Raw genomic sequence first — 14477 nt, 5'->3', positions numbered from 1 at the left:
AATATTATATATATATAAGTGGACAATCTAGTGGCATTAAGTACATTCACAATGTTGTGCAACCGTAACCACTAACAACTTCCAGAACCATTTCATCATCCCAAACAGAAACTCCAAACCTATTAAATATTAACTCCCCATTCCTCCCTCCCCCCAGACTTTAAGAACCTGCAATCTACTTTATAGCTTTATAAATGTGCCTATTTTAGGTACCTCATATAAGTAGAATACAGTACTTGTCCCTTCATGTCTGGCTTATTTCACTTAGCATAATGTTTTCAAGGTTCATCCAGATTGTAGCTTGTATTGATATCAGAACTTCATTCCTTTTTATGGCTCAATAATAGTCCATTGTATGTATAAACTACATTTTGTTTATTCATCTATTGATGAACACATGGGTTGTTTCCACACTTTGGCTATTGTGAATAATGTTGCTGTGAACTTTCACATACAAATATAACGTTTGGGGCTTCCCTGGTGGCGCAATGGTTGAGAGTCCGCCTGCTGATGCAGGGGACGCGGGTTCGTGTCCCGGTCCGGGAAGATCCCACATGCCGCGGAGCGGCTGGGCCTGTGAGCCATGGCCGCTGAGCCTGCGCGTCCGGAGCCTGTGCTCTGCAACGGGAGAGGCCACAACAGTGAGAGGCCCGCGTACAGAAAAAAAAAAAAAAATATATATATATATATATATATAAAACGTTTGAGTTCCTGTTTTCAATTCTTCGGGATTTATATGTAGAAGTGGGATTGCTGAGTCATATTGGTAATTCTATGTTTAACATTTTGAGGAATTTGCCAAACTCTTTTTCATAGCAGCTGCAACATTTTACATTCCAATCAGCAATGTTTGAGGGCTCCAATTTCTCCACATCCTCACCAACATATTATTTTCTTTTTTTAAATACAGTTTTTAAAGGTTACACTCTATTTACAGTTATTACAAAATACTGGCTATATTCCCCATGTTGTACATTATATCTTTTAGCCTATCTTACACCCAGTAGTTTGTACCACCCACTCTCCCACTGGTAACCACTAGTTTGTTCTCTATATCTGTGAGTCTGCTTTTTTTGTTATATTCACTAGTTTGTTGTATTTTTTAGATTCCACATATAAGTGATGTCATTCAGTATTTGTCTTTATCTGTCTGACTTATTTCACTTAGCATAATGCCCTCCAAGTCCATCCACGTTGCTGCAAAAGACAAAATTTTGTGGGTTTTTTTATGTCTGAGTAGTTTTCCACCGTATATATACACCACATCTTCTTTACCCACTCATCTGTTGATGGGCATTCAGGTTGCTTTCATATCTTGGCGATTGTAAATAATGCTGCTATGAACATTGGGGTGCATGTGTCTTTTTGAATTAGCATTTATGGTTTTTTTCAGATATATAGCCGGGAATGGAATTGCTGGGTCAATATGGTAGTTCTATTTTTAGTTTTTTGGTTTTTTTTTTGCGGTATGTGGGCCTCTCACTGTTGTGGCCTCTCCCGTTGCGGAGCACAGGCTCCGGACGTGCAGGCTCAACGGCCATGGCTCACGGGCCCAGCCGCTCTGCGGCATGTGGGATCTTCCCGGACCGGGGCACGAACCCGTGTCCCTTGCATCGGCAGGCGGACTCTCAACCACTGCGCCACCAGGGAAGCCCTATTTTTAGTTTTTTGAGAAGCCGCCATACTGTTTTCCACAGTGGCTGCACAGATTTACGTTCCTACCAACAGTGTACAAGGGTTCCCTTTCCTCCACAGCCTCACCAACATTTGTTATTCGTGTGTTTTTTGATGATAGCCATTATGGCAGGTGTGAGGTCATATCTCATTGTGGTTTTGATTTGCACTTCCCTGATGCATTTTCCTATTTTCTGTTTTTTTATCATAGCCATCCTAGTAGGTGTGGAGTGTGTCTCACTGTGATTTTGATTTGCATTTACCCAACTAATACTAATGATGTTGAACAACCATTCATATGTTTATTAGCCAGTTATCACAGCACCATTTGTTGAAAAGACTAATCTTTCCCCCGTTGAACAGTCAGCACCCTTGTCAAAAATCAACTGACCATAAATATATAGGTTTATTTCCTGACCCTCAATTCTATTCCATTCATCCATATATCTTTATGCCTGTACCACACTGTCCTAATTACTGTAATTTTGTAATAAGTTTTAAAATTGGGAAATGAGAGTCGTCTGATTTTGTTCGACTTTTTCAAACCTGTATTGGCTATTCTGGGTCTCTTTCATTTTCGTATAAATTTTAGTATCAGCTTGTCAATTTCTGCAAAGATACCACCTGGGATTTGTATAGGGATTGTGTTGGTAGATCAATTTGAGGAGCATAGACATTCTAACAATTATGTCTTCCAATCCATGAATATGGGATGTATTTCCATTTATTTAGGGCTTCTTTAGTTTTTTTTAAATAATACTTTATTGTTTCAGAGTGTACGTTTTGCATTTCTTTTGTTAAATTTATTCTTAAATTTTATTTTATTATTTTTGATACTACTGTAAACGGAATTTTTCTTAATGTCATTTTTAGATTGTCTGTTGCAAGTGTATAGAAATATAATTGATTTTTATATATTGGTCTCACATCTTACATCCTTGCTGAACTCGTCCTAATAAATTTTTAGAAAATCCTCAGGATTATCTTTATACAAGATCATGTTATCTGAAAACAGAGATAGTTTTACTTCTTCCTTTTCAATCTGGATGCTTCTTATTTTGTTTTCTTGCTGAATTGTCTTGGCTACTTACAGTAAGAAGTTGAGTAGAAGTGGTGGGAGCAGACATGGTTCCTTATCTCAGGAGGAAAGCATCTAGTCTTTTACCATTAACTATAATGTTAGTTGTGAGGTTTCTGTACATGCCCCCTTCAGGTTGAGGAAGTTCCCTTCTTTTCCAAATTTGTTGAGTATTTTTATCACGAAGAAGTACAAGGAAATTTAAGATTTATTCAAGTTGTACCCTACCATTCCCTTAAACCAAAATTGGTGTGAGTTAGGAGTTAGCGCTAAAATCTGCCTTCTCTACTCCTATTCTAGGTAGAAGCACTTCCTGGAGAAAAACCACACACCTGAAATAGGTGCCACAGTAGATTTGTGCCTCACATAAGCCAGGCCTATAGCCTATATCCAGTCTGTTGGTATTACCTCCCAAATTTATCTTGAGTCCAACCACTTCCCTCCATTCTCACTGTCCCTATGCTAGTCCTACTAGGACTATTGCAACAGCCTCCTACCTGATTAACTTCTAAATCCACTCTTCTCTCCCCACCACCCCAAGAGTAGATTCTTCACCCTAAGACCAGACTAATCTTCAAAAATTCCAAACTCTGGGGACTTCCCTGGTGGCACAGTGGTTAAGAATCCGCCTGCCAATGCAGGGGACATGGGTTTGAGCCCTGGTCTGGGAGTATCCCACATGCCGCAAAGCAACTAAGCCCCTGCGCCACAACTACTGAGCCTGTGCTCTAGAGCCCACGAGCCACAGCTACTGAAACCCACGTGCTCTAGGGCCCACCTGCCACAACTACTGAGCCCGCATGCCACAGCTACTGAAGCCCGCGCGCCAAGAGCCCATGCTCCACAACAAGAGAAGCCACTGCAATGAGAAGCCCGCACACCGCGACGAAGAGTAGCCCCTGCTCGCTACAACTAGAGAAAGCCCACAGCAACAAAGACCCAACGCAGCCAAAATAAATAAATAAATAATTCCCTACTCTATCTTTTCCCTACTTAAACAGCTGTAATGGATTCTCGTTCATGTTAAGATAAAATATAAAACCCTGGACATAGCCCACAAACTCTGCATGATTTGGACCCTTATTTTCTCTCCTGGCTAATAATATGGACACAAGATCAGGCTTAATAATTTGCCATTCCCCTACCTACATGCACAGACACAAGCGCACACAAACACGCACACGAGTGCACCAAGCCAATATCCTTTTTTTAAAATTGAAATATGGTTCATGGACAATATTGTTAGTTTCAGGTATACTACATAGTGATTTGACATTTGCATACATTACAAAATACATCACAATAAGTCTAGTAACCATTTGTCCTAAGCCAAATCCTTTAATGCTAGTCAAGTATTTATTTAGGGGAGGTGGAGAGAATTTTAGAAACATTCATTTACCAGTTCACTTCCTTAAGCCAGAGTCACAGTTCTGAACTAATTTGTAAAAGATTTCTCACTTCTCTCTGATTCTTATTCTCTCCTTAGTAATGAGGGTGTGTGTGAGAGATTTTCTTACAACAGAGAAACATTGAGAAGCATATTAAAGGGTTTTTTAAAGATTATTTTTATTTATTTTAATTTTATTAGTTTTAGTTTTGGCCGCGCCCCTTGGCTTGTGGAATCTTAGTTCCCCAACCAGGGATCGAACCCCAGCCACGGTAGTGAAAGCACAGAGTCCTAACCACTGGACTAAAAGGTTTTAAAATAGCAAAACAAAGTACTTTTTCCTGAAAACTATATTTACATCATATACTAGTCCTTAAAATTCTTCAGAAATTCACCTGACTAGAACTGCATGCCACATAACCCAAATATTGTACTCAGACTGCAGAAGAGTGTTATATCTCCTGGCAGCTGTAATCCTTTTTGGCAGGATTACATTTCAACCTGTGTTAATGGCAACCTAGATCATTTAATACTTAATCTGGCTGGAGGCTCTGCTCCAGTCTCATCCCCCGCCATTTTCTTTTTACTTTTTATAAATTAATTTACTATTTATTTATTTTTGGCTGTGTTGGGTCTTCGTTGCTGCGCACGGTCTTTCTCGAGTTGCGGCGGGTGGGGGCTACTCTTCGTTGCGGGGCACTGGCTTCTCACTGCGGTGGCTTCTCTTATTGTGGAGCATGGCCTCTAGGTGAGCAGGCTTTAGTAGTTGCGGAACGTGGGCTCAGTAGTTGTGGCTCACGGGCTCTAGAGCGCAGACTCAGTAGTTGTGGCGCACGGGCTTAGTTGCTCCGCGGCATGTGAGATCATCCTCGCCCAGGGCCCGAACCCGCGTCCCCTGCATTGGCAGGTGGATTCTTAACCACTGTACCACCAAGGAAGATTCATTTCTTTAAATTTTTATTGGGTGTAATTGAAATTGATTTACAATATTGTGCCAGTTTCAGGTGTACAGCAAAGTGAATCTGCCATACAAATACGTATAAAGAATGGACTTTTTAGAAAAGATCTTTGGCTACCTCGGAGGGCAGTTTCCGTGGGGTCAGGACAGAGGGGAGCAGGGTTGCAAAGGCTCCCGCTACAAAGGTGATGGGGTGGGTTTCCGTTTCCACATTTCCACGCATTTGTGCACGGCAGGGAAAGAACCACGAGAGAGGGAGAAGGTAGAAATGTAGGCAGAAGATGGGGCGAAGAGGCGCTGGGCCACACCGATGTCACTCCCGTGGGATCGTCCGCGGGCCAGGGAGCTCCTGCTCTGCCTATATTGTCTCATAAGTATAAGGGCAAAGAAGAAAAGGGGGAGTAACGGTCTGTAGCGGCTGCTATGTAGCAAAGAAACCAGAAAAAGGTGGATACGCCTTCCACAGGGGACAACACGGCGCCAACACCAAAAAAAGAAGTAACATCCCGGAGAAAACAGCTTAACCACACACAGCCAGGCCTTTTCCCAAGCCCCGCCCCTCGACCGGGTATGGCTGCGGGAGACGCACGCAGGAAGGGGTGGGGCATGAGCGCTGAGCCCGCGCGCTGATCTCGCGAGAGCAGTAGAGGGCGGAAGCGCGGTCTGTGCAGGATGAGTTTACGGGTTGTGTTCGTCTTGCTGAGCTTCGCAGCGGCGGGTAAGGCCCCCCCCCCCCCCCCCCCCGCCTCCCACAACAACTCCTCGACCCACCTCCACTAATCCCAGTCTCGCCGCCAGGTCCACCAATACTCACCGTGGCCGGTCGCCACCTGACCTCACTTCTTCCCTGCCCGACCCTCGCCACCCCTCCGCTCGCCATCAGCCCCTTCCTCTGTTTGCCCGTTGCAACGTTCTGAGGATTCCTTCCTCTCCGCCTGCCTCTCTTCAGCCAGACGGTTTCTCTGTTTCAGGCTCCACGCAGTCCACTTCTTTGCCAGTCTCCTCAGCAGTCGCTCCGAGGACAAGTCCGGCTTCTACAAGAGACTCCAAGCTCACGTTGAGCCTGCAGCCTGAGCAAGGACACAGTGACAGACTCCCTCTGAATCAGAATACCACGAAAGCCGTCCTTGGCAGTTCGGAACCCGAGCTGCAGCACAAGAATGACCGCCTTGGCAATTCCTCCAGAGACCAGTCCACCAAGTCGGTCTCCAGCCCCTCTTCTGATAACAAGGAGCCCACCAAGTCCGATTTAAACACAGTAACTGACAAAGCTCTGCAGCCTTCCAGAACTGAATCTGGGGGAAAAGTATTGCTAGACTCTGACCGCTCTTCTACCCAGCAGGAGGGAGGAGGTAAGTCTTTAGAACCACCTGAAGATGAGGAGCCCAAGGAGACTGAGGAAGGGGATACAGAGCCTGAAGAGGGTGCACCGCCCAAAGACGAGAAAGAAATGCCTGGCCCTGCCTCCAGTGAGAACCGTGGAAGCACAGTTTTGAATTCCCGGAGTAGGGAGAAGGGTGACCGTTATAAGGATAATCTTGGAAGTTCCAGTGCAGAGAGCAGCCACTTCTTTGCATATCTGGTGACAGCAGCCATTCTCGTTGCTGTCCTCTATATTGCCTACCACAATAAGCGGAAGGTAAGTCAAGAGTTGCTTTAAGAGGAGGAATGGGGGCTTCCCTGGTGGCGCAGTGGTTGAGAGTCCGCCTGCCGATGCAGGGGACACGGGTTCGTGCCCCGGTCCGGGAAGATCCCACGTGCTGTGGAGCGGCTGGGCCCGTGAGCCATGGCCGCTGAGCCTGCGCGTCCGGAGCCTGTGCTCCGCAGCGGGAGAGGCCACAACAGTGAGAGGCCCGCGTACTGCAAAAAAAAAAAAAAAAAGAAAGAAAAAAAAGAGGAGGGATGGGATTTCCTCCATCCTGAAAGCTTGGAGTGTGGGTATCCATCACTCATCTGCCTGTAAGCACTAGGAATTTAAAAACAAACTTCAGTTTTTTCTGAGACCCTGCTAGGGTTCTTTATTCTTCTTTCAGAAATCATATATTTTCATGTCTGTTTCCTCTGAGTGCCTCTGTTGTTGCGTCAGGTGCCAAGATTAGGACGTTATTATGCTCTGACCCAAATTAGGGTCTCCTCCCGTTATCTTGGAACTTACAATCTGTCACAGCCTGAGAGGACCTGAGTACTTGACAGTCTGTAAGTAGTTAGAGCCCTTATCTTCCTGTTTCCTCTCTCAAAAAGACAGTGCTTCCTGTCTTATTATTTCTAGCTTCCTTTCCCAAGCTTTTGTTTTCCATGTGCAGTGGCAGAAAGAATGGTTACATAGTCTTCAACACCAACAGCAGAGAGCCCAGGGACTATATTTTCTGCAGTCAGTTGAGTTTCTGATTAGACGAAAGGCCAGAAATTGCATGGATACACTCATCATTTACTTCAGCAGGGTTTGTTGTGTTGCTTAGTAACCACTCTAAGGACAAAATGATTGCATTCCTTTTTTTTTTTAATTGAAGTGTAGTTGATTTACAATGTCGTGCTAGTTTCAGGTGTACAGCACAGTGATTCAGTTATATGTATATATATTCATTTTCAGATTCTTTTCCCAAAATGATTTCATTTCTTATTCAGCCCTAAGAATTTAGTAGTTTCTGTAAGCTGGTTAAAATTGAAGGATCCAATTCATGATAGCCATAAGGCCTAGGGCTGTGAGAAATGAGGGAAGACATTTAGTAAAAGTGGTAATTCCTGGGAATTCCCTGGAAGTCCAGTGCTTAAGGCGCTGCACTTTCACTGCAGGGGGCATGGGTTTGATCCCTGGTCAGGGAACTAAGATCCTGCATGCCTCACAACACGGCCACACACACACACAAAAAAGTGGTACGTTCCTTATTCTACATCCAAGTCCTCCTCATGGAGAGTAACCTTAGGTATGAAATGAGAGTGGTAAGGTTAAGATGAAGCAAAGTGTGGGGTGAAAGAGTACATTTGCAGATAAGATAATTATCTTATCTGCACATTAATTATTGCTTAATATTAAAATAAAAGGAGGGTGGATGGGTCAGCCTGGAGGAGGCTAAGTTGGGGAGGAGCTGGTGGTTCTTTTCACCAAGTGCTCTTGAGTAAATCATACAGACCACCACAAGCTAGAGCCCAGAAGAGCCCTCCTGCATCTCTCATTTCCTGTTTAGCAGTATAAAGGATTCTGATGTAACTAGGCCCTGTCCTCCTTATAATTGTTAATAGGGCCTTTCTGTGGATGTCCTGCTCTTTTTACTGTCAGGGTCATTAGGGCCACCACGTGATTACCTCTGATTTCAGAGACTGAAATATGTCATTAGAGAGTCACTTGTTAATCTCTGACTTGTTCCTTTCCCCAGATTATTGCTTTCGTCCTGGAAGGAAAAAGGTCCAAAGTTACACGGCGGCCAAAGGCCAGTGACTACCAGCGTTTGGACCAAAAGGTAAGGAAGGAAGGAGGGATATGCAGTCTCACATGGGCCCAGCAGTGGGCTTGTGTTTGGCATGGCGGCAGCAGCAGCTGATTCTGGGGTGCTGTTGCCACTGCCCCGCCCTTTTCAGACCACAACATATAGACATTCATGTGAACATGTCTGTGATGTTCGAGCTAGAAGAGATTCTCAAGGCCTCTGCAACAGCTTCTTCCTTCAACAGATGAGGAAGCTCAGGCCCAGAAACATTATGATTTTTTCCCCTAAGTTCCCACTACAAGTTCCTGTGAGAAATGAGGGAAGACCTGAGGGCAACTCCCTTGGCTCCCAGCCTGTACTTTTCACACTCCATCAGCACTTCGCAAATTTTCATAGGCATGTGACTCACCCTAGGAATTGTGATTAAAAAAAAAAGCAAACTCTGTATGGGGTGAGCCTATGCTTCTTCATTTCTAGGGAGTTTCCAGGTGACACCACAGGCTGCTGGATCCACACTCCGGGTCGTAAAGCACTAGGCCACACGCCCTGGAAGCAAACAAATCCAGAAATGTAGGATCTGGGAGCTTCCAGCTCCCTAGATCAGCCCTGCAAATAGACCTCCTGAGTGCGGCCAGCCCAGGCCTCTGCCAGAAAGCAAAGCCCTCCTTCCACCCCAGAGGCAGCCTGCCTGCGTGGGGACACACTGCCTTGCTGCCGGCATGCGCCCTCCCTCCCTCTGTGCAGCCACAGCCAGGACACTGGTAAAGAGTAGTTGGTGCCCGACTTCCCACAGGGAACACAGTCCGCATACCAGTTACAAAATAAGCCGCGCAGCTCAGAATCTCTTTGTTTGCTAGCCCAGTAGGTCAGCTGCACAATATAACTCTGGCCTAGAACCTTCTCAGATAATTGACTTCAAGGATTTCTTTTCCCCTTTGTTATAATTTTTTTCTGATTAAAAAAAAAGTGCATGTAAACAATTCAAAACAATATAGGATGGTGCACAGTAGACGCCCAAGATTCCCATACGCCCTCCACCAAGTATGTCTCTTTCTAGTGTTTGTTTTATTTCAAACTGACTTTTAAAATAATCTTATGTGCTATTATTTTATCAGTTGCTGTTTGTATGGTGGAGGGTCAGTTTGTCTTAATTTTGAATTTTTCTCCTGAACTTCAACTCCTATAAGATCTTCCCCCCGCCACCTCCCACCCCAAGATCATAGCAGTGAGGTATATTCCTTTGGAAAAAGATGAATGTTACCAATAGATTGTATTGCTCTTGTTTCAGATTTGATTTTTCTGTTCTTGAGAACCTTGTCCTCCCTGCTGATTTGTTTCTAAATCAAGAAAAATGAAGAGAAAACTACTGTGACCTAAGAGACACACCCCCTCCTCTAGGGTTTGGTGGCAAGTCGGGGCTGGCAGAGGCAGGGGGGATTGCTTTGGGTTTTGCACCTGCACTTTGGCGAACTTGTCCTCCTGTGTTCCCGTTATTTATGCTGGTGTCTTCCAGCCTGTCCCCCTGAGTGTGAGTAGGGAAGCATGTGGGCGTGCCCAGCTGTGACCAAAGGGAGACCTCAGCCCTGGGCAGGTGACTGCTGCTGACTGCCCTCCCTCGGGTCTTGGCCCTGTCGTAAAGTTAGCCCTTGAAAACAGCATTGCACTCGCCACTACTTACCTTCGCAGACCTAGGAGAAAACTACAGGCTGTAGTCTGTTTCTACCAAGGCCTCTCCCTTTGCGGGGATGTGCCCTACAAAAGATGTAGAATGTAGTGAATGCTGATGGGCAAAGGGCTCCTTTGAACACGATTCTCTTCAAAGGCTTCAGCAGCAAACCAAAACTGCAGCTAAAAAACATGCTTTAGTGCCTGCGAGTCCAGCCTGCCTAGTGCAAGCTCTTCACGTTCTTCTGACATTTTCATATTATTTAAGACGAAGTGAAGCCACTTCCATTTAGTTGTACTGAGCAGAAAACTGAACTTGGGGGTTCTGGGAGGAAAGCTGTAAAGCCACTACGCCCATCACAGATGTTTTAAAAATCACAGTTACGATTATTGAAACATTGTGTTCATCCCTACTCACCATCATTACAGAAACTTTTTGAAGGAGGGTGAGTTCATGCCTTGGGGAAGAAAGCAAGGACTGTTTGGTTTGGGTCTAAAAATTTCGAAGGGCTTTTATGAAACACGTTTCCCACAAACTCTATTTTGCCTTTGTTGCCTAAAATAGACTTACATTTACAAACTGACTATACTCCCTCCTTTACCTGAATCTAGTTAATGGTCCTCTTATCTGATTAAAAACGCCAAGGCTAATTAGTAAAAATTCTCCTTCTGTCCCATGTCAGGGATTATTAAAATTTAAGAAACTCAGGGGACTTCCCTGGTGGTCCAGTGGTTAAGACTCCTTGCTCCCAATGCAGGGGGCCCGGGTTCGATCCCTGGTTGGGGAACTAGATCCCGCATTCTGCAACTAAGACCCAGTGCAGCCAAATAAATGAATAAATATTAAAGAAAAAGAAACTCAGAGAGTTCCCCTGACATAACGGAGGGTAGTGTTTTGGATCAGCTTATTGTTTTATTTAAATCTGTTCTAGTTGTGCTACCCTATTATCAAAAGCCTAAAGAGAGTTGTTTCTGGGGGAAAAAAAAAAAAAAACTGAAAGAGAATAGCTGATCTCAGGGAAATGCAAAGAATGTGGGAAGTGAGAGGAACAGGATGAATTGTAGGCCATCGAAGAAGTCTGGCGGAAGAAGGGGCCATCCTGTTTGTCATGGTATCTTCCACCTCGCTTAAAACAGCCCGTGACTTTGAGTTGAGACTTTCATTCTCTGCAGGTAACATCTGTAGAGGTAAGGAATGAGGACTCTTCTTGGCATCATCCCCTAAGACCATGGTTATTTATTCCCTTTTCTGTCTCCCCTTTCCCTGCCTTTCTTCCTCCCCTCTAATGTTTTCTCTTTCTTCCTGTCTCCACTCACCCCTTTCCTTCCGTCTTCGTGCATGCCCAGATTCCCCGATCCCATTCATCCTATTTGTGGTCCAGCTTCCATTCCCTTGCCATGTATCTTCCTCATAACCTTTACAGAGTCACTTTGGTCCTTGTCTTCCTGCTAATAATGGTTTCCCAGAGGTTCAGATCCCCAGATCCAGTGGCTTGTTCTCAAAGCTCAGTCTTGTCCCTGATAGAATTGGACACTTAGACCATCAAATCAAACTTCCCCTCTTCTGGTCTCTCTGTCCTGGCTTCTGAGAACTCCTTTGTCTTACCCTGTGCTGGTGGAGGAGAAGGCCCTCCAAGACAGGTCTTTGTCTTTTCCTTTGTCTCCCTAGAAACTCATCCATTCTTTATCCTCTGAGTGAGTGACTCCCAAGTTTTTATCCTTGGCCTAGTTCCCAAAGAACCCAGTCCTGCCGTGTGCTGAATATTTCAGCTTGGTCATCCTATTGTCACTGAAACGGAATTTCTCTCTTCTGCCCATTAAGCTGCCCCTCTCAACTGCCCAATCTCTTTAATCACCTCAACTCCAAACTGCAGACTTGTGCCGTTTTTATGTCTTGTCACGAAAGTCCTATCCATTTTTAGAGAACCATCTCCAGCTACAGTCTCCATTTTCCTTGTTTCCCTGCCCCACCCACACTGCCACCCATTCCACTTCTCTCCTAGATTTTTTTTTTTCCCCAAGAGCCACCTGAATTGGTCTTCTGTCCATTTTTTGTGTATGCGAAGAGAGCAGAGTGATCTTTCCAGAGTACTTGCCGTGATCTGAAGCGTGTCTCGTGGCTTCGAGAATCAAGTTCGTGGACTCTGGTGTTCAGGGCTCCGCAGGCCGGCACTGTCCTGCCTGTCTTTCCCTGCATCCTCGCTGGGCCAAAGGTCCCTCTTGTCGGGCCCGTCCAGGCCTCTGTGCCTTTTCGTCCTTGCTGCGTCCTCCAGTCCCTGGCTTCCGGTGGCTGTTTTCCAGTTAGGGCGCGTCCCCCCACCTTCTCTTCTTTCCCTTGCCTCCCCGAAACCTGTTTCCTCAGGGCCCAGCTCACGTTTGCCCATGCACCTTCCTGACTCCCCTGCCCCGCGTGATTGGCTCTTTCCATTTTACTGTAATAGCTCCTGGTAATGCCACTCACATATTTTGGAACTTGAGCAAAACAGGGCAGCCGGCATCTGCCGTCTCTGTCTGGTCTCCCCAAGAAAATGAAGCTCCTTCAGGAGCACCCAGGGCGCCATCTGCGTATCTGCCTAACACGGGACAGTCCCCGGGGACTTGAGTTCAGTTTCTTCTTGCAAAGGAGACATGTTCTTTGTTCAGGACATCTGGCTGTGACTTAGGTCTCACACGGCTCTTTCTGGCTACTGGTTGCTGTCCCTCACTGATGGACATTGATAGTAAGGAGGAGAGCAGAAAGCAAGGTTGGTTTCAGGCCCCAAGTCGGTTGGCACCAAGTGGACGCCTAAGTATTGTTGTAGCGTCTGCAAAGCTTCACTTCTTGAGCCTCTGAGAAGTAGGTTTCTTGTGTGAAAGAGTACAAAAGAATTTAAGTTTCACTTTAGAAATTGCACTGAAAGAAATCTCCCACAACAAAGGAAAAGTTGTTTTCTGGGTAGTTGTCTTTTTGAAGATAGACTCTTTGAAGCATGTTTTCCTAGAGATTGTGCAGATGAGGGTGGCCTGGTGGGGGAGGGGAGGATCTCTCCAGCTGTGGGGGGGGGCGGGGAGGCGGGCATGAGAGGTGCCCTATCCAGATGGCTCTGTGCTTCCTTTCCTGGCCCCAGTTTTTGGTGGCAGGGTGGTTTCCATTTGGAGGAATCTGTGCTTCAGAATTATTTGAAGAGTCTACCTCTGGACTCTGTGGGAGTGGAAGGCTAGTCTACCTAGAAAGGCTAAGACAACTCAGAAAGACCTGACAACTAGCTATGTACACACTGACATTTCTTTTCACATAATGGCTTTCAATGAAACTTTTGGTGACGAACTCTAAACCTCTAAAATTCCCGATAATGATTCTCATTTTCTTCCCCCATTTCACGTCATTTAATTCAAGAGCCTGCCCCCCGTTTTTGCAGGGTAACTTGCTATGTAGTGCTGCATGTGTGATGAAAGCTAGCACGCTTTGCACATGTTCTGAATCATTTGAACAGGGAAGACGAGTATGCCATACACCAGACCCTGTACTTCTGCCAGCTGTTTTGTAAAAACTCTCGCTGGGACAGTTGCGTTTGGCATTGTCTTGCTTAAGAAAGAATCCTGAGAAGAGATTCTCAAGTTTAATTGAACCATACGTCCAGAACCAAGGCTGAATCTCACCTCAGTTTCTTAAGTCACGTGTGAATTTCCTAAATATCCCGATCTAGAAACTCCTCTGTAAAGGCATTGGGTCTGAGCTGTATAGTGTTCCAAGCTGCCAACAAAGTCAGCTTCCTCACACTTGTCGATATCCTTTTAATTCAGAAGTCTAACATGTTCAATAAATGGTTGATTGTTGAAATTGTTTCCCTTCTTTTTTTGTTTACCCAATTAGCAGGATACTACTGTTTTGCAATGTTTTGTATTTCCACCTTGTAACTTAATGATAATCACTTAATTTTATTTCTTTAAAGCTTATTTGGGGACTTCCCTGGTGGTCCAGTGGCTAAGGCTCCACGCTCCCAATGCAGGGGGCCTGGGTTCGATCCCTGGTTAGGGAACTAGATCCCACATGCCGCAACTAAGAGTTCGCATGCCGCAACTGAAGTTCCCACGTGCCACAACTAAAAAGATCCAGCATGCCGCAACAAAGATCCCATACGAGGCAGTGAAGGTCCTGCATGTTGCAACTAAGACCTGGCACAGCCAAATAAATAAATAAATAAATATTTTTTTTAAAAAAAAGCCTATTTGGTCTAATGACAAGTATTTTTCCACATATAATGTTTTACCTAGCTTTTATGAATGCCGTCACCACGTAGTTATGTATCT

General features: G+C 45.1%; 1 protein-coding gene across 2 annotated transcripts; it reads left to right on the top strand.

The window, feature by feature from the left end:
* The first annotated feature begins 5745 nt into the window (after nt 1–5745).
* Nucleotides 5746–14474, top strand: TGOLN2 (trans-golgi network protein 2). Of its 2 annotated transcripts, none has more exons than XM_060027439.1 (4): nt 5746–5815; nt 6069–6736; nt 8472–8555; nt 14120–14474. In XM_060027439.1, exons 1-4 carry the CDS (start codon nt 5770–5772, stop codon nt 14153–14155), a joined length of 834 nt encoding a protein of 277 aa, XP_059883422.1. In that variant the 5' UTR covers nt 5746–5769; the 3' UTR covers nt 14156–14474. The 2 variants fall into 2 exon arrangements, with proteins under 2 accessions (XP_059883422.1, XP_059883423.1); XM_060027440.1 differs by lacking the exon at nt 14120–14474 and adding an exon at nt 9811–11045.
* Nucleotides 14475–14477: the final 3 nt, after the last annotated feature.

The sequence above is a fragment of the Delphinus delphis genome, chromosome 12 (genome assembly GCF_949987515.2).
Source record: "Delphinus delphis chromosome 12, mDelDel1.2, whole genome shotgun sequence".
Classification (NCBI taxonomy): domain Eukaryota; kingdom Metazoa; phylum Chordata; class Mammalia; order Artiodactyla; family Delphinidae; genus Delphinus; species Delphinus delphis.
Note: the sequence above shows the minus strand (reverse complement) of the source record. Positions and strands in the feature narration are given on the sequence as shown.